This window comes from Notechis scutatus, chromosome 1 (genome assembly GCF_049901735.1).
Source record: "Notechis scutatus isolate UNSWTSFEM ecotype Mainland chromosome 1, rNotScu1.2, whole genome shotgun sequence".
NCBI classification, from domain to species: Eukaryota; Metazoa; Chordata; class Lepidosauria; order Squamata; family Elapidae; genus Notechis; species Notechis scutatus.
In genome coordinates, this window is record NC_142009.1 from 119424042 (window position 1) to 119450183 (window position 26142).

The 26142-nt window shown below is 37.3% G+C and overlaps 1 protein-coding gene and 1 non-coding gene across 6 annotated transcripts in view; both read right to left on the reverse strand.

Annotated features, from left to right (window-relative positions):
• The window catches only part of SENP6 (SUMO specific peptidase 6), a 100951-nt gene that overhangs the window by 47888 nt on the left and 26921 nt on the right, over positions 1–26142 (reverse strand). For 3 of the 5 annotated variants that reach the window (XM_087944493.1, XM_087944480.1, XM_087944507.1), the window contains exons 3-6: positions 10219–10282; positions 8770–8909; positions 4157–4252; positions 642–662 (exon numbers count right to left, since the gene is read on the reverse strand). In XM_087944493.1, coding sequence (XP_087800619.1) covers positions 642–662; positions 4157–4252; positions 8770–8909; positions 10219–10282 — 321 coding nt within the window. Of the gene's footprint in view, positions 1–641; positions 663–4156; positions 4253–8767; positions 8910–10218; positions 10283–26142 lie in introns of those variants that run through there. The other 2 variants (XM_087944488.1, XM_087944503.1) reach the window with 2 other exon arrangements.
• Positions 17493–17598, reverse strand: LOC113410647 (U6 spliceosomal RNA). The gene has a single exon (XR_003370692.1). It is a non-coding gene; the product is annotated as a U6 spliceosomal RNA (small nuclear RNA).

Below are 26142 nucleotides of genomic sequence, written 5' to 3' on the forward strand. Positions count from 1 at the left end.
TATGACACGTTGCAATTTATTTAATTAAAGAAAAGGATCTTTAAAAAAGAGCAAATAGATCAAGAAGTCTGGGGGGCATCAACAGAAGTTTAAGGCTGCACTGGTCCCCCCCCGGATGCTCCAGTGCCTACCAAACCACAAACCTACCAAACTTTGGAAGTCATTTTGTCCTGCTGAAGTACACTTTTACCAACTATCTAAACCTTTAAATGATTATGATTCTAAATTATAAGCATCTCCATCACATTAAAGATTATTTCTTACTTCCAATGTCATATGTCCTTCAGATCATAACTAATTCACCAAATTTTGTGCCAAGTTGGAGTCACCATCTATATTTTCCATATCAAGGCAGAATCTAAAGGCAACATTTATTCTTAATTTCAAATTCCTAATATGCTTTGACTAAAAGCAGTAAAATGGGACATGTGAAATGGTGTGCACTGGCACACTTGCTTATTCAAAATAAGCCAGAAGCCTAAACAACTTAAAGTTATGAATAGTAAATGTAATCAGAGCTGATATTGGTTGATAATCCTGTCTCATTTACTATCCGAGGTAAGAAAAATCCATTCAATAGTGCTAGAAAATAATATTTCTACAGTATTCTCATTATCATGTCCATTTCACCTTGTGCTTACCTTTCTTTTAGATCCCGATTGCTTAAAATATGAAAGAGAGAAATATTGTAAGATACAAAGCCCTTCAATATGAGTTCTTTAAAATGTGCTTTTAGAAACCTATATTGTAACATTTAAATCAAATACAGAACCTTCATTAAGTAGCACTAAACTTACATGTTTAAATAAGGGAATTTAAACCTAAACCACAACCAGATGCAGTTATCACCTGATTGTCTCATGATCACCTGATTGACTCATTTGAAGGAGTAAATTAAATGACCTGCTGCAATGAGCAAATTTGGAGTTACCAGCTCCTCCTGCATAAAGCTAGATTAAAACAGAAGAGTATAACACATTCTTTAAAAGCACTCCACTGATCTTAAAGCAGAAAGCCTAATGCAAACTTCCAGGAAAAGGCTGGTAGGTAGGGATAATAAGCCATCCTTCAAAGCTAATTTTTTTGCAGTGAGCAAAAACCTTTAGACATGAGATTTTTAACTGGTGGCTGATTAATAAAAAAGGAAAAAGAACACAATCTTATTCCAACACTATTTTGTCCTATTCTTCTGTCCTTGTAACTATCTCCCCTAAAATTCTGCTTTATTACAAGAAAAAAATATATAATCTGTTCTCTGCCACCAAGTGCAATCTCATCCACTGGAATGGGTCTGCAATATATAGACAAAATAACTGAAAGTTGTTCATTCATACATATATATTTATTTTTAAAAATGAAGTATTTTAAAGAAACTACCAACATAAGCCAAACAAGCTAAGATATCTTTAATAGTGATAGTGGAAAACATACTTTTTTCTTTATATGTGTAAGAAAAACTCTGTTGGATCACATTAAAGGATTCTCTGAAGCTTACAGTAGGACATGAGTATGGTTCTTGATGCATTCTTTTCTAATACTGCCAAATTACAAACAAGGCTGAAAATAAAATCGCCAAACAAATTTTAGAAAAGTAACTCCTATATTAAACACATGTCTAGTCATGAAATAGCAATCTGCCACAAATCAAAATGCCATCACTGTGTCCCTATTATAACATTAAAAACTGGAAATAACTTTCATAAAGATTCACAAACATTCAAAAACATACAAATGGAAAACAATTTCAAAACCACATTCTTGAACAAGCTGTAGGCCATACAGCATGTTACAACTTCAAGTTCACATATAAAGCCGTAAAAAATACAAATCTTTAAAGTCAGACTTCAACCAACAAACATAAACACTATTTTTGAGAAGATCAAAATTAGAATGAATATATTATAGAGCTCGACAGGTAAAAGCAAAAAGATTAGAAACCAATATCAGACATAGTATAAGATAGAATTTTCAAAACTATTTTTTGTTGCAAGGAAAAGTTAAAGTACTAAAGTTGTCCAGGATTATTCAACAACTTTAAATTCCACAGGTTAGGAATTCTGAATACTTCAACAATTAAAGCCTCTATAGTACTGTATTGGGTGATACGTGAACAATGAAAGTATAATAGCAGGAGAAGCTAATGGAAAAAGGAAAGTTCCCCCCCAAAAAAGAGATACTAAAAGCACAACTGAAAATAATTTAAATGTCAAATTAATGGAGCCAACATGGATACCCGAAGAACTTAATGAAGAGCTGAATCAAACAAACAAAATGGCTATATATAGATGAAAGAAATGTTACTAAAATCAACACAAACAGCTAGCACAGAACTTTAAAGAGGAAAGCTACAGCTCAGAATCAGTGGAACCTGGCAAACAAAGCTTAAAATCATAAAGAAGAAAGCCTTCTTCAGATATACTCAACATTCAAAAAGGATACAAGAATATATCAGTTGCTCAGTTAAGAAGGAAAAATGTAAAGAGACCAAAAGGAAGGCAGATTAACTAGTATTTTGGCTTCTGACTAGAGAGTATATATCCTACCCTATTGAGAAATCATGAAGAACAGGATGAAAGATGGAACTCTGAGATAGAAATATATTCAGAGATACTTGTCAATCTTGAATAAATTTAAATCTTCCAGTTCAAAGGAAATAAATTTTAGGATAATAACTAAACTTGCTGATAACTTCAGGTAAATCCTGATATAGTACACTATCTTTAATAAATCCAGAATAACTGGAAGGTGCATTTATCCCTTTTTTTTAAAAAAAGGAGAACAACTGAGCCAAGAAACTACAGATCTGTCTGTCCGACATCAATAACAAAGAAAATTCCAAAGAGATTATTTTATAGATAGAATTCAGTAATTCATACGTATCATACATAAACCTTGCTGGACTAATCTTTTCTCATTTTCGATCAAGTAAGTTCCATAGCAGACTGTAGTGGTGCTGCAGACATAATGTATCTTATTTTCAACAAAGCATCAGACAAAGAACTTCATGGCATTCTCATTAACAAGCTGGTTAAAGGGAAGGCCAGTCAGATGAATTCTAAGTGGATACATGGCTTACTGAACATTGCTCATCAATAGTTCTTCCACAAACTGGAGTGCAGTAACAGGTGGTATCACTATACTAAACTAGCACATTTAGTCTAGAGAGAAATAACTGAAGGGAAACCTGATATCAGTGTTCAAATATCTGAAAGGCTGACTCAATTCTTTAAGTTCTGCATTGCCCAAGAGGACAGGACTATTATCAACAGATTATTATTACTATTAAGGAAATAGGATCAAATCAGACATTAGAAGAAATTACCCCAAAAGATGTCCCAAAGGTGCTTTTTCAGGAGGCAACTAGACTTGTTTTTCTTCTGAAGACATTTTACTTCTCATCCAAGAAGCTTCTTCATCTGTGATAGAATAATGGGGAATGGAAGGATTTATATCCCAAGCACCTTTGGGTATCCCAAAACCTTTGGGACAGCCATGACCTGGATGACTGAGAATCTCTACAGATGTTTAGCTATACAATTTGGGATGAACATCCTTTGAATGATGTGGGAGTAGGAATGGATTTCCAGAGGAAAAACTGCAGACTACAGGAACCAGGAGCATCACTCAGATGACCCCGAGGACACAGATAAACCTCCAAGTGCTTCAATGACCCTCTGAATAAAAGGATGCCGATTACCAGCTGTCTGCAAGGAATATAAATCCTTCCATTCCCACTATCTAGTCAGAACTGAAGAAGCTTTTTGGATGAGAAGCGAAACTTCTTCAAAAGAAAAAAAGGAAGTCCAGTTGCCTCCTGAAAAAGCACCTTTGGGACAACCATAACCTGGATGACTGAGAATCTCTACACACTTTTACCCAAAAAAATCAGCTTTCAGCAAGAGGAATAGATTTCCATATGAAGTGGTTACTTCTCTTTAGTTAAGGTTTTCAAACAAAGGCTGGATTATCATGTATCATAGATACTGTAATCCATCCTGCATTGAGTGCGGGGGAGGGTTGACCTAGATGACCTCAAATACCCCTTCTAAGTCTCTGATTCTATGAATAGCAAATTATATTTAAATACTGAGTATAAATTACACAAAAGACAAACCTAGTAAAGTCAGACTGGCGGTCTATGACTTTTAGAACTTACTTTTGTGCTGCTGTTTTTACTCGTGTTTGTGTGTGAGGACAAAAATGTCTGACTTGTCCTTCTGAATCTGAACAGGATATATTTTCAGCATTTACACTGCAAACATAATAATAAAACAGAAAAAGTATTATTATTATTATTCACAACAGGACCGAAATAGTTTTAAATAGTTTTCAGTCATTTTATTCTCTAAATGAATGAATGAATCAAAGCTTCCACAACACTGTCTAATCATAGCTATTGCTTAAGTGCTTAATTTGTAGCAACTGGCAGCCAGTAAAAGAAATATGAAAGATCCTGATGTTCTACTGCTAGTATAGTAGGATGAAAAAGCTTCTTTAAAAAGTTGCAGTGTCAGTGTTTTATTCTCTCTCAACACACACTCACACACAAAATAACAACCTGTTTCATAAATTCATTCTTAATAACTAAATAACAATTGGAAATTCAGTATTATTGGACATTTGAGCACTAAACCCAGAGATTTAAATTCTTACTTACACTATTAAAACTATTTAATGAAGTTAAATGCAACAATGTTTTCCAAGATTAATTTTTAATCAAAGAAATGCTAAGCATTATCTGTACAGGAATCCTTATAAATATTTCTGAACCATTTTTTAGTTTTGCTTCTTTTTCTTTAAAACAGTAAGTAAAAAAATTAAAAGAAAAAATAAAATCTAGTATTAGAACAAATTTGTCCATTTCAAAAATCTAGTTAATAATTTTGGTGATGATGATCACAGCAAATATGTTAGGAAATATTCTGGGGAAATGGGCAAAGGAAATTAAAAATGGTAAAAACAAAAGAGTTGTGTAGCTGTGGTACTAATTATACAATTTTTACTGGGTATGATTTTTATTGATACTGTTTTTCCATCTTGATCATAACTTGAAAGACAACATTTGCAGATCCTCCCCCAAAAACATCCAAAAATCAAACTATTTGAATTCATCTTGTTCACTTGAAGAATATATAAAACTAACTGCTTAATTTCACAGTACAAGGAAAATACTAAAGCTATAATTTGGTTTTAATTTTCAATTAGTAAAGATTTCCAGGGCAGAATTTCTTTTCTTTTGAAGTGTAGAAGGTAAAGACATAAAAATCTGTTAGGATTTTAAACACGATTGGTGAATGTAAGCTATAACGATGACCACAGGAGGAGACTCTACTGATGAAATCAATATAATGAAGTAGGGATGTGCCAAATTTATCAAACCAGAGAATTTTGTATTGATCCAGAACAATTTAATTGTTTGCAGAAACCACAGAACTACTACCAAATTGGCATAATTTGAGAAGACATTTATGGCATGGTTTGGAAGGAAATGCATCATTCCATTTCATTCCAACATTCTCTATATATAGTGTTCCTATGTAAGATAAAGTTTGCAAATCCTTTTTCTGAGGCAATTGAAGGAAAAGAGGAACTGGTAAGATATAAATGCTATGGGCACAAATATGCTAACAGTACGTGAATGGAGAACCATTTAATGGCAATATTAAAATAGGAGATAGCCCCCAAAAACATAGAGATAAGACAGGGTAATTCTGAAATAGGCTATTGTCAATATATTACATATACAACCTCCAGTGATTACAGAAAAAGAAGTGCAAGATCTATTATACAGACAGAAGCCAGGAAAAGCACCAGGGCCAGACAAGATACCGTATTTGCCGGCGTATAAGACGACCCGGCGTATAAGACGACCCCCCACCACCACCGGAAACGCCCTCCAGAAATCCCCGGGGCTGCAGCGGCAGGGCGGAGTGCCAGGGGCCATGGGAAGAGCAGGAAGGCTGCAGCCTCGGGCGGAGCGAGGCGAGCGGGATGAAGCGGAAGCGACGCAGGGGATCTGGGAAGCCAGAGGCGCCTTCGCTGCGTCCAACAAGCATCCGAAAGCCGGCAGTGGATATACCGGTGTATAAGACGACCCCCCCACTTGGAGGCATGTTTTTCGGGGCAAAAAAGTCGTCTTATACGCCGGCAAATACGGTAACTCCTTCTTGCTTAAAAGTCTGTGCTGACCAATTGGCCCCCATCTTCACCTGAATCTTCAACAGATCATTAGAGATGTGCTATGTTCCTTCCTGCTTCAAATGTTCTACCATCATCCCAGTGCCAAAGAAGCCCTCCATCAAGGAACTGAATGACTACAAACCAGTTGCTCTAACATCTGTAGTTATGAAAATCTTTGAAAGGCTTGTGCTGTGCCACCTGAAAACCATCACGGATCCACTGTTAGATCCCATGCAGTTTGCATACCGAGCAAACAGATCAACAGATGATGCTGTTAACATGACTCTGTATTACATCCTACAAAACCTTGAATCTCCAAATACCTACGCAAGGGTCCTCTTTGTAGACTTCAGTTCAGCATTCAATACCATCATTCCAGACACTCTTCTAAGTAAATTAAACCAACTAGCAGTAACTGAACACACTTATAAGTGGATCATAAGCTTCCTAACAGTCAGGAAGCAGCAGGTGAAGCTAGGCGGAATCACATCCGATACCTGTACAATCAGAACAGCCCCCCCCCCCAAGGCTGTGTGCTTTCTCCACTTCTCTTCTCCCTATATACCAATGACTGCATCTCAAACGATCCATCTGTTAAAATACTGAAGTTTGCTTATGACACAACAGTGATTGGTCTCATTCGAGACAACGATGAATCTACATACGGACAGGAGATCATACAACTTGCCTCGTGGTGTAACCGGAACAATCTGGAACTGAACACACCCAAAACTATAGAAATGATGGTAGAAATGGTGGGAAGAAACCCTTCTATATTACCACCTCTTACAATACTAGATAACACAGTATCAACAGTAGAGACCTTCAAATTTCTAGGTTCTACTATATCACATGACCTAAAATGGACACCTAACATCAAAAACATCATCAAAAAAGCACAACAAAGAATGTTCTTTCTGCACCAACTCAGAAAGCTCAAACTGCCCAAGGAGCTGCTGATACAGTTCTACAGAGGAATTATTGAGTCTATCATCTGCACCTCTATAACTGTCTGGTTTGGTTCTGCAACCCAACAGGACAGACACAGACTTCAGAGGATAATTAGGACTGCAGAAAAAACAATTACTACTAACCTCCCTTCCATCGAGGACCTGTATACTGCACGAGTCAAAAAGAGGGCTGTGAAAATATTTACAGACCCCTCACATCCCAGACATAAACTGTTTCAACTCCTACCCTCAAAACGACACTATAGAGCACCGCACACCAGAACAACTAGACACAAGAACAGTTTTTCCCCAAAAGCCATCACTCCCTCAACATTGTTCAACTATTTACAAAGTGTACACTACTATTAGTTAATCTTCTCACCACTCCTTATCACCCATCCCCTCCCACTTGACTGTTTCCTAGTATGATTTTATTGTTGATTTAACCCTATGACTACCATTAAGTGTTGTACATTACGATTCTTGATTCTTAACAAATGTACCTTTTCTTTATGTATACTGAGAGTATTTACACCGACAAATTCCTTGTGTGTCCAATCACACTTGGCCAATAAAGTATTCTGTCTATCTATAATTTTGGGGGAATCCTAAAATATATTTTATCAAAAATTTTCAATGCAACTGATTTTTGTTCAAATTTAAATAGCATTAAGCAAGGAACAATTGCTTTTAAATATTTACATCTATATAGTATTTACGAAGCCTGATTTTTTTAGCTCAAATATTTAAAGCCAATACACAATGGTACACTGCAACAATTAATATAAAGTTTTAAAGTTTATTAAATTCAAGAAAAATAAATTATACATTAACTCATTTGTTAGATAGCATTTTGAAAACTTGTCCTCTTTCTCCTTCAACCAGAGCACGAGCAAGATTGTGGCTGTTCTGGTTGGAAGGGAAAGAGAACAAAATAGTGTTTTTATTTTCATAAGAATTGGCATAGGCCATGCTACAAAGTTTAAAAAACAATGCTCTTGGAATTAAAAAAAAGATGCAACAATGGCCTAGGTCAACATTTTCTGGAAAGCAGGCATCAAACCTGTAATATATATTCCATTGTTAGAAAAATGTGGCCATAACTCTTATTTAAAAGCACACCAAAAGCAATTAGTGTAGCATAATACTATTGAAACAGATAGTCTAGAATAGATTAAGTCTAACTTTGTCCCTTGCATACTGTGATTTTTCATCATACAACTCCACATAGCAACTAAAGATACTGGCAACAGAAGATAGATATTGAAATATATAACTATATCTAAAAATGTCACATAACTTTACAGAAACAGAATGAACAGATAGGAGTGCACTATTTGTGCTATTAAAAAATCAAGAGAGAAAAATTTCCACTTTCCAACTAAAGCTTACAGTGTACCCAATGATGTCTGCACTGTTATCAAAAGAACTGCCTGTGAATATATCTTCTGTTGCCAGTATCTTTGGATAATTTGGATAATATTTGAATATTATAATAGATGTGTTTTTATACTTGTTTAAAATACATCAGCAAAGTAGAAACAGCTGAACAGTGTTAGCAGCACTCTCATAACTAACATTTCCTCCAGACATACACCACAAATTAAACAATTTTGAGATCATCTGAAAAGCACTACACCATATTTTCTTGCTGCTCCCCGATACGTTAAGTCCAGTTGTGATGCTTTTTAAATTTCCAAGAGTGTCACTTTTGTTTCGTCTGCTGTATGTCCTTAAGGCATCATTTCTGGCTACAAAACCTAAGCGATGGCGACATGGCTGAAATAAAACAACATAAACCATCATATCAAAATACGAAATTATACTTCAGTCAAGCTTTCATATACTAAAACATTTTCAGGCCTTTTCACACTGTCTCAAATGTCCCCAAACTGGAAGTTCTTGGTCAAATAGTAGGATTAAAAGTTTCCAAATGGAATACTTTTTACATCTTGTATTTTAAAGAAATTGTATGCTGGCCAGGAAATTGGGGGTAAAGAGTTGACTACTGCACATAAGTAGCCCTCGAGTTACAATCACAATTGAGTCCAAAATTCCTGTTGCAAGCGAGACAGTTTTTAAATGAGTTTTGTCCCAGTTACAACCTTTCTTGTCACAATTGTTAAGTGAATCACTTCAGTTGTTAAATTAGAAACACGGTGAAATAAATCTAGCTTTCCCATTAACCGCTGGTCAGAAGGTTGCAAATGGGGACCACATGATTCCAGGACACTGCAACCATCATAAATATAAATACCAGTTGCCAAGTGCCTGAATATTGATCACGTGACAATGGGGATGCTACAATGATCGATATGAGCCACAGTGGTGCAGTGGTTAAAGTGCAGTACTGCAGGCTACTTCTGCAGACTCCAGGCTGCAATGTGGCAAATCTCACCAGGCGCAAGATTGACTCAGCCTTCCATCCTTCCAAGGTGGGTAAAATGAGGACTCAGATTGTTGGGGGCAATAGGCTGACTCTGTAAAACTGCTTAGAGAGAGCTGGAAAGTATTATAAACCGGTATATAAATCTAAGTGCTATTGCTATCATAAGCATGAAAAATGTCATGTCACTTTTTTCAGTGTCATTGTAACTTTGAACAGTAACTAAACAAATGGTTGTAAGTCGAGGACTATCTGTATTTGAGAAATTAATAAAAAAATAAATCCACAAATTTAGTTAATGTTTAGGTTGGCGTGAAAAGTAAAAATAATAACAAGCTACCATCTACAAATACATTGGATATATTCACATATTATCAATAATTTTCACTGAAATCAAAATAAGCTATGTTATGAGCTAGTACTATATGCAAATAAATTGTCAAGTGATCTGGCATTTTTGATAAGACAATGAATTACTGATTTCTTGACATTATCTATTCCACAACACAAGCATATATACCATTGTAAACAAACATAGTAACTGTTTCTTAATTTCCAAAGAAAATAGAGAGTTTTTCGTCATTAATTAAGGTGGCAAGTCAAAGATTACATCACAATTAGCTTGGAGTAAATAGATGTAGGCTTTCATGTGACAGGGCATTTGTACAGTGAATAAATGTACATTATATTTTATATACTCACTTTTATTTCACCATTGGGACTGCAAGTTTCATCGCTTTCATCAAATATCAACAAATTGGCTTCACTACATAAGAGGAAAAATAATTTAAATTTTGATCAACTGACTTATAGATTAAGAGAACAAAATCAGGTTTCAACAATTGTTACAAAATGTTCACATTTCAAAGAATATTTTCATTTGATTTTTTTCTCTAGGCTAACAGCACTATTTTATTTAAAGATTAAGTTTATATAGAATTTTATTTCAAAAATAGGACTCATAACATTCAACATTTTAGCATTGGAGACTTCAAAACTGTAATGTATATAATATCCTCCCAAATCTTTATTTCTCTTTCTTACTTATTTGACAAGTCTAACATTGTTGCTGTATTGTAGTCTTTCAATAAAACTCAGTGTTGGGAGGGGGATCTTCTGCAATTGTCGTTGTCCAAGGGCAGAGTGTGTGTGACTGGCACCTACCTGATTTCCAATGTAAGTCAATATCAATGCTAGAATGAGTTCTTCCCAGTTTCCAGCCCAGTGCTTTAACTCTACACCATACCGCTTTAAAATTACTTCACAGCAATAAATTAATCAATGCAATCCAAAAACTGAAAGCTGCTTTAGAGCAAAACATAAGGAAGCAACAGCAGGGAGGGAAGGGAAAAAAGCAGGCCCTCCTAGTGACCTGAGAAAAAGAAATGTGCAACCATATGAGCTACCTGGGTAAGGAGAATGCTGAAATCACTGTTCTCATTAGGCCAGCATGATGCAAAGCCATAGCCCTAAGATAGCAAGTTCAGCTAAAATCTTGAGGAAGCATCCAGGGAGCAAAACAGTTCATTCAAATACATACATACATACATACATACATACATACATACATACATACATACATACATACATACATTTAATTTATAATTGTTTCTGTGAAGAAACGTACCTGTTATATCAAAATCGTAACTGAATTCTACCTTCATATGGTTTGCAAGCATGGCCAGAGAAAAGAAGTAGTTAAAAGTGATCAGAATGAATCAATAAGGTTTTGACCAATCTGGTACTGTATAATCCTAAGAAAGGGATTTGGCCTGTACAGTATTTTAAATAGATTGTCACATTTCCAACTAGCCCAACTCTTTATGTCACTCTCAAATACAGCATGTCAGAATAACTGTGTTTCTATATGTGTGTTTTTGCTACAATATCTCATAGCTTTCACTGATAAGGTACCAGATAAACTAACATTCAGTGAGTGTTTAAGCTATTCTTATATTACACTTACTTCTATTCTACTAATAAGCAGCTTTACCCTGGAAAAAGTATGAACCCCTGGAGTTCCTACATCACGTGTTAATATGCATTAGTAACAAGCTGCCTTTGAAGAGCATTTAGAGGCTATAACAGATCCAGAATATGGCAATGCAGGTAGTGACGGACATGGTCTGTTATGCTATGTGATTCCATTGCTCTATGACCTGTACTAGTTGCTAGGGACATATAGGGACAATTCCAGATGCTCATTATTATCTATAAAGGATATTATGGCATAGAACTTAGTGATTTGAGGAACTATCTATCTCCCATTGTTTGTGCCCACCCAATATGATTGGGGAGAATGGGCACGCTCCTGATCCCCTCTGTTAAACATCATTATTTGTTGACATCTAGGAAACAAGTTTTCTCTGTCCCCGCATCTGCCCTATATATTATTATTTCCCCCATAAATCAGTATGGTTACCACCTTAATGATGTTCCAAATGTTTCTGGAACATCAAACTGTTCTTCCAGGTAGACATAGGGTACCTGCTGAAGTTCAGCACATGTAGTCCTTGACTTACGACCGGCCATCAGCAACTGTTACAACAGCCTCAGAAAGGATGCTTGTGGCCCACAAAGCAATTCTGGCCATAATAAAATGTCCCCTCACAATGGTCACGTGACCTCATTTTAGGTGCTTGGCAGCCAGTTCACAGTTATGACTGTTTGACATGCACCTTGTGACTGCTATGTGCAATCTTGAAGTGCAATTGGAGGCTATAAGAGGTCCAGACTACAGCAACGTAGGTAGTGAGGGACATGTTGTGTCATGTGACTTTGTGACCTGCACAGGTTGCTAAAGGGCTTATGTAGACAATTCAAGATGCCAAAACCAATTCCGAAATTCTAAAATCAAATTCCAAAGTCAATTGAAAAGCTGTCAGGGAAGGTTGCAAGTGGAGGGAACCAACAAGAGGTGAAGACTCTTCAGTGAGTTATAGAAAGTTTGAGAGTGAAAGAGTTGCCTGATAAGAGAATTTTAATTTCACATGGAGCTAAAATACTTAAGCAGGCAACTCTTTTGCTCCATCCACTTAACAACCCCAGAGATCATCACTTATCAACTGCAACTGAGAGTGCTGGGACTGAGCAAAGCAGTCACACGGCCGTCTCATTAATGCCCATCTCAGTCAATGACTGAGATTCCAATCCCAATTGTAGTTATGGAGGACTATCTGTAGAAATGTTGCTAGGCTTAGGTTTTTTTTCTTTTCTATAATCTGTTTCTTGATTTTTTTTTTACTGTTCTTGCTTTTAAAGTACAAGCTACCCAAAGGCATGCAGGGATATGTATGCATGTACGTATGTATACAAACACTGCATGTATATATAGTGTAGATATATGTTTAGCTGAATACTGTTGAATTTAGTTGCAAATACATGGTTTTAAAAACAAAGGATTGCTTTGTGAAACCCAAATCATTTTTTTAAAAAATAGGGGATCTAAAAGATTGGTGAGATTGGCATTGATCCCGATTTTTTTTTGCAGGGGTATGACAGCAGCATTTTATTATATTAAAGAAAAAATATAGAGTAATTAGTACAGGAATTAATAACAAAAATCAAAGTTCCATGATCACAGGAGCACAATGCCCAGAGGACAGGAACCATGGCAGAAAAGGCTGTTCTCTGAACTCCACCAGACAGAATTCCATGACAGAAAGAATCTGCAGCATGTCCCTTCTATCGGAAAATGTGCGGCTGGCCAAACCCTTTGGGCTGAGACAGTTCCTCAGGTAGCAGTTAATAATTTGCATTTAAGTAAATACAGAATATTTTGAAAAACCATAAAATGCATTGCCATCAAATATGCTATACAGGTAGTCCTTGCTTAATGACTATTTGAAGTTATGCCTGGAGCTTAAAATTAAGGCCACAGCAGCAGCAGCTCTGCACTCACATGATTAAAATTCTGCATTTACAATCTCAGGGTGCTATTCAACTCAAACACCCCACCCCCATTCTCTTCTCTTTTAGCCACTACCACTGTCATCTTCTTCCTGGTACTGACAAGGTGCACCTGGCCTGGCCTTTCATAAGGTGGCTCCTTGCCACACATCTGTCTCATAATCATAAGGTATAGGTAGTCCTCAACTTACAACCATTCATTCAGTGACAGTTCAAAGTTACAACAGCACTGAAAAAGTGACATGATTCTTTTTTCACACTTATGTCTAATGCAGCATCCTCATAGTCAGATGATCAAAGTTCAAATGCTTGGTAATTGTTTCATATTTATGACAGTTATATTGTCCTGGGGTAATGGGATCATCTTTTGCGAATTTCTGACATGCAAAGTCAATGGGGAAGCTAGATTCACCTTACAACCGTGTTACTAACTTAAAAATGGCGGTGGTTCGCTTAACAACTATGGCAAGAAAGGTTGTAAAATGGACAAGATTCATTTAACAACTGTCTTACTTAGCAACAGAACCTGGGCTCAATTGTGGTCGTAAGTCAAGGACTACCTATATTACAAGGCCTCAGGAAGGCCATGCTCAGTCAGCAGCTGCCTCACAAAGCACCAGGCAGTGCTTGTCATCAGAGCAGAAGATGGCAAAGATTTATTTGGGCACCAGAGCACCCTGTCACTTAGCACCGCCAGCGCTGTCCAGCTAAGTTTTCCCTAACCAGGGGCAGCCGCTTATCTGCCCACTGGTCTATTTGCAAGCTGCTCAAAACTTGCAACTTCCTGTGGCTTCCTCATTGACTTTGCTTGCTAGAAGTTGTCAGGAAGTCCTGAGGATGTTCTCACTTAATAATTTGCAATCCTCGTTTAATGATAGCAATGGGGACAGTCAGAATTGCCATTTGTAAGCAATGTGGTCACATGATGTCACCCTTCACACCTGCAATGCTAAGCAACAGAAATTCCAGTCCCAATTCCAGTTCTTAACCAAGGACTACCTGTATAATAGAGTTCAAAAGATGCTGTCCCTATAATGCTATTAATATTGAAAAAGTAAATCATAGTTTATTGTGTTGTGAAGGGCGTGGTGACAGGTCCTTCCTCTGTGAGCTGTGAAGAGCATCCACTGATTGATTGGGATGATGCTTCTGTCACTCATCTGATAGGCTCGGCTTTAATTGAGAGGATGCTCCTCCTCTTCCATGGGACTCCTCCCTAGCGTCCCCCGTTTTGACAAAGTCAAAATGATGAAGTATTTCTTCTCCTTCACCCTTTCTAATACTTGGCCGGAATAGCATCCCACCAAACGAATAAGGGTGGGGATCACAGCTCACAGAGAAAGGGAGTGTCAGGTAAGTACCAACGCCCCTTCTCCAGATGAGCTGTTCAGAGCATCCATTGATTGGGCATACCAAAGCTTGGCTTGTCCTATGGGAGGGCTTCAGTCTGGTTCGGATTCCCCTTTTTCTTGGTCCCTATGGACCCTTTGTAACACTCTCCTGTCAAAGGCAGCCTTCACAGAGGTGAAGACATCATTCTAATAGTTTCTAAATAAAAGGCGATGGTGAGGCCCATGTTGTCACCTTGTAAATTTCCTCTATTGGCGCTTGTGGCCCATGTTGTCAACATCGCAGCGTTCCAGGTCGAATGAGCAGTGATGCCCCTGGGTACAGGAAGAGACTGTGTCTCGTAGGACTTAGTAATTGTGCTCTCAGCCACCTACTGATCATTGAAGAAGAGGTCTTGCACCCAATGGTGGGTGGTTGAAAAGAAAACGTCCATTTCCTAACACACGTGCAGTTGAAATATATGCAGAGAGCTCGCCTTACATCTAGACTGTGCCATTGTTGTGCCAGATTTTATGTCGGTCTCAGACAAACATACGAGAGTATCGGTTCCTATGGTCTGTGGAAACCCAAATTTATCTATGGGTGAAAGATGGATCTGGACTAAGAACCACTCTGTTTGTGTGAAAAATACAGAGTTCCTGTCTAACTGACAAGGCTACTAGATCCAAGATGAGACTAGCCGATGTAATGGCAACCAAGAGAACCACCTTGTACGTTAGAAATGGAGACTCATGGTCTACAGGGGGTCAAACGGAGTTTTCTTGAGTGTGGTAAGGACCTTGTTAAGGTCCCACGTGTAATATCAATTCACTACAGGAGGCCGTAAGTTTGTAGCCCCACGCAAGAAGCTTGCATATAGGTGGGTGATGAGAAATGGACTGCAAATCTCTCCAGGTGATGACCGATGCTAAGGCCTCCCCTTTTGCCTGTTTATATGAACAAGATAATAACAAAATGTCATCTAAGTAACACTGCCGTCTAACAGGTGTTCACCTGAGATGGACAGCCAGAACTGTCAGAACCTTCGTAAGAACCTTGGGCAGATGACAACCCGAAGGACAGTGCAACGTATTCAAAATGTTGAGTGTTATAACAAAAACTAAGAGGTTTGCAATGTGAGGATCTAATTGGAATGTGGGGATAGGCCTCCATTAAGTCAATGGAGGGTAGAAAGTCGCCCCTTCTGAAGCTCAGAAGTATGGAGTTCAGTATACTCATCTTAAGCCTCCTATAAACTAGCGACCAATTAAGTAGTTTTAAAACTAAAATTGCCCCTGCTGATCCGGTGCCATAAGTCGGGTTGCCTAGATCTCCAATAAATAAACAATATCATGCTCCCTTTAACAGGATCCCTGGAGAGTAATGCAAAGGTTCTGGAGAGAAAGGTCCCTGGTAGAGCGAACAAAGGAAACCCTCCAAAAAGCTGGGAAGGACTATTTTGGGGTTTATGAAGACAGGAACTTATTTCTGCTTCTTGTCTCTATCAGAAATGGGTCAAGGGCAGCACCAACCAAATTATCTCCTGATATTGGGGAGGAAGTAAGCTTCCATTATTTGTGTGATAACTGCTTGCCAATGTCTGAGCCATAGCAGTAGGTGAGCAGTAACCTGAGATGCCCTGGCTTGAGCAGATAATTGAATAGAGTTGAATTTAGCATCCGCAGAAAATTTTGCAGCCTCTATGAGCTTTACGGCATCCTTGTGCGCCCTGATATTGGAATTTGAGATAATCTCCCTCAGATGCCAGAGTTACCTGAGAGACAATCTAGTAAAAAAAAAAAAAAAAAGGATGTGGCCAATGCCGCTCTTATGGCCCCCACATCAGATTGACATGCCCTACATGGAGACAACTCGACCCTGTATATCTTTTAACTTGAGAGCCTCTTCCGCTTCAGTTGGAATTGCAGAGGATGACGATAACTGCCATTGCTTTATCTACTACCATGGTGATGAGAAATCAGAAAACCAAATTAAAATTTTTCTATCATATCCTGTAAGAGGGGAATACACCACTGAAGAGACCCTTTGTTTCTGGACGAGGTCCGAGAACCTCTGTGGGACAGTTATGACTTCCTCTTACATTATTGGTGTGGGAGAAGATTAAATTGTCTGACCCCCCCTTACAGTAATGATTGTTGGGCGAGGGGAATGGAATATCAAGATGGGCAGTAGTTTTTGCCTTGAAACAACAGAGACTTGAAAAGAGTCTGAGGGCAAAACAGACCCAAAGGTCGGTTGGTCTGGCTTAATGCCTTCAATGTCTGACATGTCCCCCTTTTTTAGGTGATCTACCTCTGACAGATTTTGGTCACTGTTGTAAGTAGACCCTTCCTCAACCTGTTCCATCTGGTCTCTAGTTCTCCCTGATCCTGTACATCATGTGAATGTGTAACTGGATTATATAATACTCCTCTGAAGGAGGTACCTCTTGGTAATGAAGGTCCGTTCTGCATAGTAAATGACTCAAGAGAGAATCAAGGTCAGATTGTGGAGGCTGCCTAGCCATCAACTTCTGCTGTACCCCGGCTGCGATGCCCCTTCAAGTCGCCATGTCCCTCCAGGCCTTCAATTTGTCAGGGATATCCTCTGGGAGGAGGTATTCTAGTGTGGTCCCGCAACTGTCTGTCAGGCAAGTAGCGTTGCTGAAGGCCTGGGTTGAACCTGTCCCTCTGAGGCTCTCCTGGATGGCATTGAGAGATCCAGGGATGGAGGCAAGGTGAAATATGGAACGCTTCATGAATTTGCGTGTCATCCTTGCGCAGGGGCCATGCTAATCTTCTCTGTATCGTTCCAATGTTAGTATATGTGCTACCGAAGGAGCACTCTGGAACTGGGACCGCCCTGGCTGGGGAAGAGGACTGAGACTTCTGTTCAACCTCCCTCATGCATTTTTTTAAATAATATGCTTATCTAAGGCATTTTGGCATCTCTTGGCATCCTTTTCTGCAGCCTTAGAGGTCTCTCTGGGACATTTTGACCTACTTTGAGTTGGTTTATTGTCCTCTGTGGGTATTTTTGGTTGTCCTTGTAGATTCTGACCTAAAGCCCACAAGGTGAGATATCTATATACCTATATATGTATGTGATATTAATGGACCGTTGACTGGTCCAGAGGCCTGCTGTGAACAGAGGCAAGGAATCCTCTTGATATTTGATCCCCCCCCCCTTTTTTTGGTAAATTCAATTTGTTATTATTATATTGTTATTCATATTAATATCCTTAATGTTATTATTGATAATATTTTTGTTATATCTGTGCACAGCTACTAACATAAATTGTTGTGCTGTTACCAAACTCATAATTAGATGACTGAATATGGAATCAAATTGTGAAGCCAAATAGAGAACACCTTTCAGGACCTATATTGCAACTGGGTGATCCTGCAGTCACTGGCCTTCAACAGCTTCCTGCCCAGGCAGACACAGGCCTTGGCACTCACTGTTACTGTGCTGCTATATTCTGTGAGGGCTGCCAACTTAAAAATGAAGCCCGATATTCAACCTCAGAAAGAGGTCCCCAATCAGCGTAAATGTCCCGTGGACCCTCATGGAGAGATCCTTGTGAGGGGAAGTAGCCTCTCAATAGATAATTCCATGGAATTCTTATAAACAAAATGACGTCGGCATTGTTTTAGTCGTCAAGATGTAGCATCAACCACCACATTTTATTGTGAGCCGATGCGAATCTAACTAGAATTTGAGAATTTGAGCAGGAGAACTCTGTGTCCTCTGGCTCCACCCGATCAACAGCCCTTGCTCCTTCTATATACCCTGCGGGGGTATATCTGAAACTACAGAATCTCCTGTGGAGAGAAACCTGAGGGTAAAGATGCTCTGTCCTGCTTAGTGACTGGATTCATAGGGAATTCCAATCGGAAGGAGCGCTCTGTTGTTGGCCAGAGCAGTATGCTGCACCCCCGCAGCGATACCTTGGCGTATCGTTAATTCCATCCATGGTCTCATCTATGCGGGGATCTTTTCCGGTATCTTGACGGAATCCGGCCGCTGTTGGAGCAATGTGGCCACAGAGGCCCTTCGTGTCACTTGTACTAATCTAGATGGGCTACCTGATCTTGTGCAGCTGCACTGCGTCTGGATTACACAGACAGATCCAGGGGTGGTTGCAGAGAGGGATTGTAGCCGAAGTAGGCCTGGTGGGATATGAGGTTTGATAGCTTTCTTCAGCCTCCCACATGAACTTCTTCATGTGCTTTTCTAGTACCCTATGGAGCTTGTTAGCATCTTTTTATGCTGCTTAGGAGGTACCCTTAGAATGCTTCAATTTGTTTGGAGAATTTGACATGGCTCTTGAGCTACTGCTGCTTGCCATTGTGACCGCCTATTAGATTTTACTGTTAATGAGGCTGAAACATTGGGCGGTTGGCATGCCCAGGGGCCTGAACCAGCAATGGCCAGAGAACCCTAAAACAATGCTCCCCAGTTTTGTATAATCTTATGTAAGAATATTGTATTCTTATTCTTGTTCCTATTATTATCGTATTATTTTGTTATTAATATTATTATTTCTGAATTAGCCAAATTTGGAACACCTCATAGGCCTAGAAAGGAAGAATTGTTGAAATAAGATGTAGGCCTGGGAGAAGGCGGAGCCACGTCGCCGCGTTACAGCTGTAATTTCGGGGCTCCGAAATTACAGCTGATATCTTCGCCCCTGGTCGGTCCCAACGGACCTAAACCGTCCCGTAGAGACGGTGATAGTAAGGGGCGCGTTCTGTTGATCACAGGGACACCGCAAGTCCCTGGTGGATCCAGAAGAAGCCCCTTTACCATCGGCGGAGAGGCAGCCATTAAGCTGCTGAAGCAGGGACAGCTCCGAAAGGAAGAGAAGAAAGAAAGAGAAAGTGTATCGGCTGGTGAGATTTATTTATTTTTATTTGGGATAAGGACACCCTAGAAGAAGAAGGAATCTGTAAGATTTTTGACAGAATTTGATAAGATGGACTTAGTGGCGATTTTTTAGGAGATGTCAAAATGAGGCTTGGCTTTTTACTTTTTTTTTTTTCTAGCGAACTTCTATTGTGATTAGTAATTGTAACCAGACTGGTTTTGTTTTTTTGTTTTTTTCTATAATTACCTTTCCTTTTTGACTGTTTATATTTTTAATAGAGGCTTCCTTTAGTAATTTTTTTCTTTTTTTAAATATACACATATATATATACATATTTTCTTTTTCTATTGGTTTTTTTGGGGGGGGAGGAAGAAGGGGGAGTGGAGTTGAGAAACTTTGTAACTCTGCAACACTGCCAACTAGAGGCTTGAAAATACTTTACTTGAAGTTGAGAGAACTGTGAGAAACTCTCTCCCAAGGACACTGAGTTGATAAGATAGAGAGAGGAACTCTGGAGAATGTTTTCACAGGTGTCTCTTTGGGATTTCTACAATCAACTGAATGTTTGAAGCTTGGCTTTGAAACCTGTGGAGAAGCCATAATAAGAGCCTTGGATGTTTAAATAAAACGCAGTGTGATTTTTGCTTTACTTGTTGTTAGCTTTTATCCCTCCTCCTTAACCCTATAGTATTTTGTAATATTTGTACACTTTTGCTTATTACTATTATTATTATTTTTCATTTTTTTTTTCTCTAAAGGGAAAGCCTCAGAATATTTCAACAATGGCGAAGCAAGATAAAGGACAAACGGATCTAACGACGGTTATGCAAGGAATTCAAGAACTTAAAATGAGTATTGAACAAAGGATGGGGAGTATTGAACAAAAAATTGAAAATATCCAACAGATGATGGCGAAGTATGATGAGAGACTGCAAAAAATGGAAGAGAAAGACAATCAAAGAGATGAGAAATTGCAAAAACTAGAAGAGAAAGACAATCAAAGAGATGAGAAAATTGGAAATATTGATGACAGAGTGACAACGCTTGAACAAAACAAGAATGAGATGGTGAAGTGGGAGATGGATAGATCAGAATATTACCTCAGATTTCAAAATATAGAGGAAGAAAAAGGACAAGATCTTGCTGCAGTAATGATAGAAATCTTGGCTGGAGCTTTTGGAAATAACAGAGGAAAAAATGATGGATGGAATAGATGAGATATACCGAGTTTTTTACAAGATATGCATCGAGGAATAAGTTACCAAGAGAAGTTCATGTTAGATTTACTAAAAAATCTATCAGAACACAGATATTACAAGCGGCAAGAGAGAAGACATTGAAATATGGAGATAAAGAGATTGGGGTTTTAAAACAAGTACCCAGAAAAATTAGAGAGATGAGGAGAGAATATCGTTTCCTGACTAAAGTATTATTGGAAAAGGAGGTGAATTACAGATGGTTGATTCCAGAAGGATTAATGGTTACATGGAAAGAACAGAGATACAGAATTGGCTCAATTGATGAAGCAGAATCGTTTTATAAGGAATTTTTTAAAAGAAGAGAAACAGAGATAGAAGAAGAGACTACCTTAACTGAATTTCAAGAGGACCAAATAGAGATGGGAAAAGAAGAAGGCGCAGTAGGTGGACAAGTGGAGACTAAAGAACAACGTGAAGTAAGATCAACGAGAGCCGTTAGACCTAAATATAAATCATAACTATGGAGGAAAAAAAATTGATTTCTTTGAATATAAATGGACTGAATTCAGCTACTAAAAGAAGGAAAACTTTTCATAAAATAGAGAAATTAAAATTTGATATAATTTGCTTACAAGAAGTACACATTAAAAAACAACATCAACAATTATTGGTGCGACCAAAAATAGGGAAAATTTTTACTTCTTTGGCCCAGTGTAAGAAAAGAGGAGTGGTATTGTATATTAAAGAAACCATTTCAGCAAAATTGATTTATACTGATGAAGATGGAAGAGTACTAATGGTTGAAATAATGGATAACAATACAAAGATACTTTTGGTTGCAATCTATGCTCCAATGATAAACAAAAAGATTCTATAAAAATTACATATGAAAATAATTGAATTGGACTACGCTAATATATTTATAATGGGAGATTTTAATGGAATTGTAGACAATGAATTGGACTACACAGCAAAAATAACACGACAAAATAGGAAGATCCTCCCTAAATCTTTTTTTGAAATGATAGAGGAATTAAATCTAAAAGATATATGGAGAGAAAGAAATACTAAAACTCAACAATATACTTTCTATTCGAATAGACATTCATCATGGTCCAGAATAGATATGATGTGGACGTCAACAGAATTATTATCTAATATTCAAGAAATAAATATTGAAACAAGTACATGGGCAGATCATAACCCAATGACAATTAAATGGAAAGGACAAAAAAGAAGATCTAGATGGACATTAAATAATACTATTTTAAAGGAAAAAGATTTTACACAGTGGATGGAAAAAGAACTGGCCTTCTTTTTTAATGAAAACAGAAAAGAAGATACTTCAATACAGAATGTTTGGGACACAATGAAGGCATATGCAAGAGGATTGATAATGGAATACACAAAGAAAAAAAATATTAGAAAGAGGCAAATGATTAAAACTTTAGAAGATGATTATAAAAAATTGGAAAAAGAATTACAGAGAATGCCACAGAAAAAGATATTAAATTTAAAATGGATATAATTAAACATAAAATGGATCAAACAGAGAAAGAAGAATTGGCGCAAAAAATTAGAAGTGCTAAACAGAACTATTTTGAGGATGCAAACAGGCCAGGTAGATGGTTAGCATACAAACTGAGAAAAGAGAAAGAATCAAGGAGAATACCACAGTTAATGGATGAACAGGGTCTAGTCTGTCATGGTAATAAGGAGAAAAAGAGAATTATTCGAGATTTTTATGCGCAATTATATAAGCAGGAGGATTTTGATGAGGGGAAAATTAAACAGTATTTACAAAATGCCAACCTACCCAAGATATCTGATGAAACTGGGAAAATGTTGGAAAATCCTATAACAATGATGGAATTAACTGAAGCACTTAATAGACAGAATAAGGGGAAAGCACCAGGACCAGATGGTTTCCGGCAGAATTTTATAAAACATTACAAGAATCATTGAGCATTTCAATGTTAGAAATTATGAATGAAGTTATGATAAATAAGAAAATACCTAAAACATGGTCAGAAGCTTATATTACGCTTATTCCAAAAGAAGGGACTGACCCATCACAAATTAAGAATTATAGACCTATTTCTTTATTGAATGCAGATTATAAAATATTTGCTTCAATTTTGGCAGAAAGGCTTAAAAAAATACTTAAATAATTTTATTCATTCTGATCAGAATGGATTTCTACCAAAGAGACAAATTAAAGACAACATGAGAGTAATTTTGGACACTTTGGAATATTATGAGGCACACCCTGAAAAGCAAATGGCTTTGATATTTTTAGATGCTCAAAAGGCATTTGATAATGTGAATTGGAGATTTATGTTATTATTATTGGAACAGATGGGTTTTGCTAGAAAATTTATTCAAGCAATAGAAGCTATATATTATAAGCAAACAGCAAAAGTGATGATAGATGGAGAATTTACAGACTCTATCAATATTAAAAAGGCACAAGACAAGGATGTCCACTATCCCCTTTGTTATTTGTATTGACTTTGGAAGTATTAAATAGAAATATTAGAGAGGATACAAATATAAAAGGAATGAAAGTTAAAAAGGAGGAATTTAAATTGCAAGCCTTTGCGGACGATTTGGTCTTTATTCTGGAAGACCCTCTAGAGACAGCTTTAAAACTACTGGAAAAGATAGAGACGTATGGTGAGATGGCTGGCTTGAAAATAAATAAAGACAAAACAAAGATTCTGACAAAAATATGTTATTAAGGCAAAGAGAAGAGTTGGCAGACTTATTGAAAATTCAAGTTACGAATAAAGTTAAATACTTGGGGATAATTTTGACGTCAAGATGTACTACACTGAAAGAGAATAATTATATTAAACTTAAACAGCAGATAGCATCTGACTTGAAAAAATGGGAAAATCTACAATTATCTTTGATAGGTAGAATCTCAATAATTAAAATGAATATTTTACCCAGAATTTTATATTTGTTTCAAACAATACCAATTAGGCTTGGTAAAGACTATTTTGATGAATTAAATAAAATGGTGTTGAAGTATATATGGCAAGGTAAGAAAGCGAGAATAAAACTAAAACTTTTACAGGATGCTAGAATTAGAGGAGGATTTGGCCTTCCTAATTGGGAGTTGTATTATCAAGCTGCAAATTTAATGTGGGTTAAAGAATGGATAACGTTAAGAAAGTCTAGATTACTGGCATTGGAAGGACATGATTTATTATTGGGTTGGCATGCTTTTTATGGTATAAGGGAACTAAATCGCAGGGTTATTTCAGAAGGCACTATATACGGGAATCGTTATGGTTGAATTGGGAGAAAATTAAGAAACAATGTTATTTGAAAATTCCAGTTTGGTTATCAACTATTGAAGCTTTTTCCTATCCTATAATTTATAAGAAGGAACAAACAGTTAGATATGGGGAAATACTGGATGAAAAGGGTGAACTTAAAACGATGCAAAAGCTAGAAGAACAAGATATAAAGATGAATTGGTTTTCATATGCGCAAATACACTCAAGGTATCTTAAAGATTCTAAAACAGAAGGATTTTATGATAAATTGACTGATTTAGATGGGATTTTGACAGGTGCTGATGAAAAAGTGATTAAAAAACTATATAGTTATTTGTTGGAAATTAAATTAGAGGAAGAACAAGTCAAAGAAACAATGATTGTTTGGGGGAAGAACTTTGGATATGGGATTGATTTAGAAAAATGGCAAAAATTGTGGTCTCAAAATTATAAAATGACAATGTCAGTAGCATATAAAGAAAATTTGTATAAGATGTTTTACAGGTGGCATTTTCCCCCGACAAGAATAGCAAGAATGTTCAAGAATAAATCCGAAAAGTGTTGGAAATGTCATCAGATCCCTGGCTCATATTACCATATGTGGTGGACTTGTGAGGAGGCCAGGAAATACTGGACTAGAATTCGCATATGGTTGGAAGAAATGACAAAAAAACATATAGATTTGAAACCAGAGATTTTTCTATTGGGAATCTTACCTGATACATTTGATAAAAACTTAAAGTATTTGATTGTAAATGTGTTAACAGCGGCTAGGATTGTATTTGCTAGAAATTGGAAGAGTGAGAAAATACCATTAGAGGAAGAAATTATCAAGAAAATATTGGAATGTGCTGAAATGAGTAGATTGACATTTGAAATTAGAGAACAAGAAGATAAACAATTCTATGAAGTTTGGGATCTTTTTTATCAATGGTTAGATAAAACAATATAATAATAGAATATATATATATATTTTGGTTTTGATAATATTTTTAGAATATTATATTAAGATAGATTTGGTATGATTTTACGATTTGTTATAAATTAACTAAATTATAGTTATCTCGCTTAAGCATGAATTAGTTAAATTATAGTCAAATGATTGTTTAATAAGGATATTAGGATATATAATTGTTGATTGATAATATGAGTTATTATGTAACATAATTATTATGATGACTATGAAATAGATGCACAAAAAGGAGTGATAAACCAACCGATACACTGTCTGTAAATTTATGAAGAATGATGATGTTCTTATGTTATGTTTTATGTTTTATGTGTTTTTATTTGTTGTTAAAATCAATAAAACTTTTATAAAAAAAAAAAAAAAAAAGATGTAGGCCTGCAACAGCTTCCTGCACAGGCGGACACAGGCCTTGGTGCTCGCTGTGGTGCTGCTGTTTAATTCTGTGAGGGCATAAGCCAACAGTTTCCTCCTTAATGAATAAGGGTCCAAAATAAAATAATTATATCTGAATATCTATATACATACATACATACATACATACATACATACATACATACATACATACATACATTAGGGTGATTTCCCCTGGGTTCCAGGAAGGAGCCCCTGCTTGGGGGAAGAAAAGCCTCTCACAGTTCCAGAAATAAAATGAAGATCACTACCATGCGGATAGTGAGTCTGCAATGGTGCCGGCCGTTATCTCTTTAGGCGCGTAATGAGTTAAATCGGCTCAGCAGCAATTGCGCGCCTTGTGGGGAGTCAATACTGCAGAGTTCCCCCTGAATAAAAAGGCACGGTGGGGCAGATGGCCGTTGATGCCCCCACCTCAGACAGTGTTCCCAGGGGAGAGAGAGAAGCCTCGGACCCTTTTAAAATGGAGCTGCTCCCATCGAGCGCGGGCGGTGGCGATCGCAGCAGCTCGGCTTGAAAAGGTCCTAATGGTACAGGCTAAGAAATGTGAGTTGTTAGCCATGCGGCTGAGGCGTTATTGCCTCCGATCGCCCTGGGGGCTATGGTGAGCTTCCTCGGCTCAAGTTATATGCTGTAGGGAGCTGCTTGACT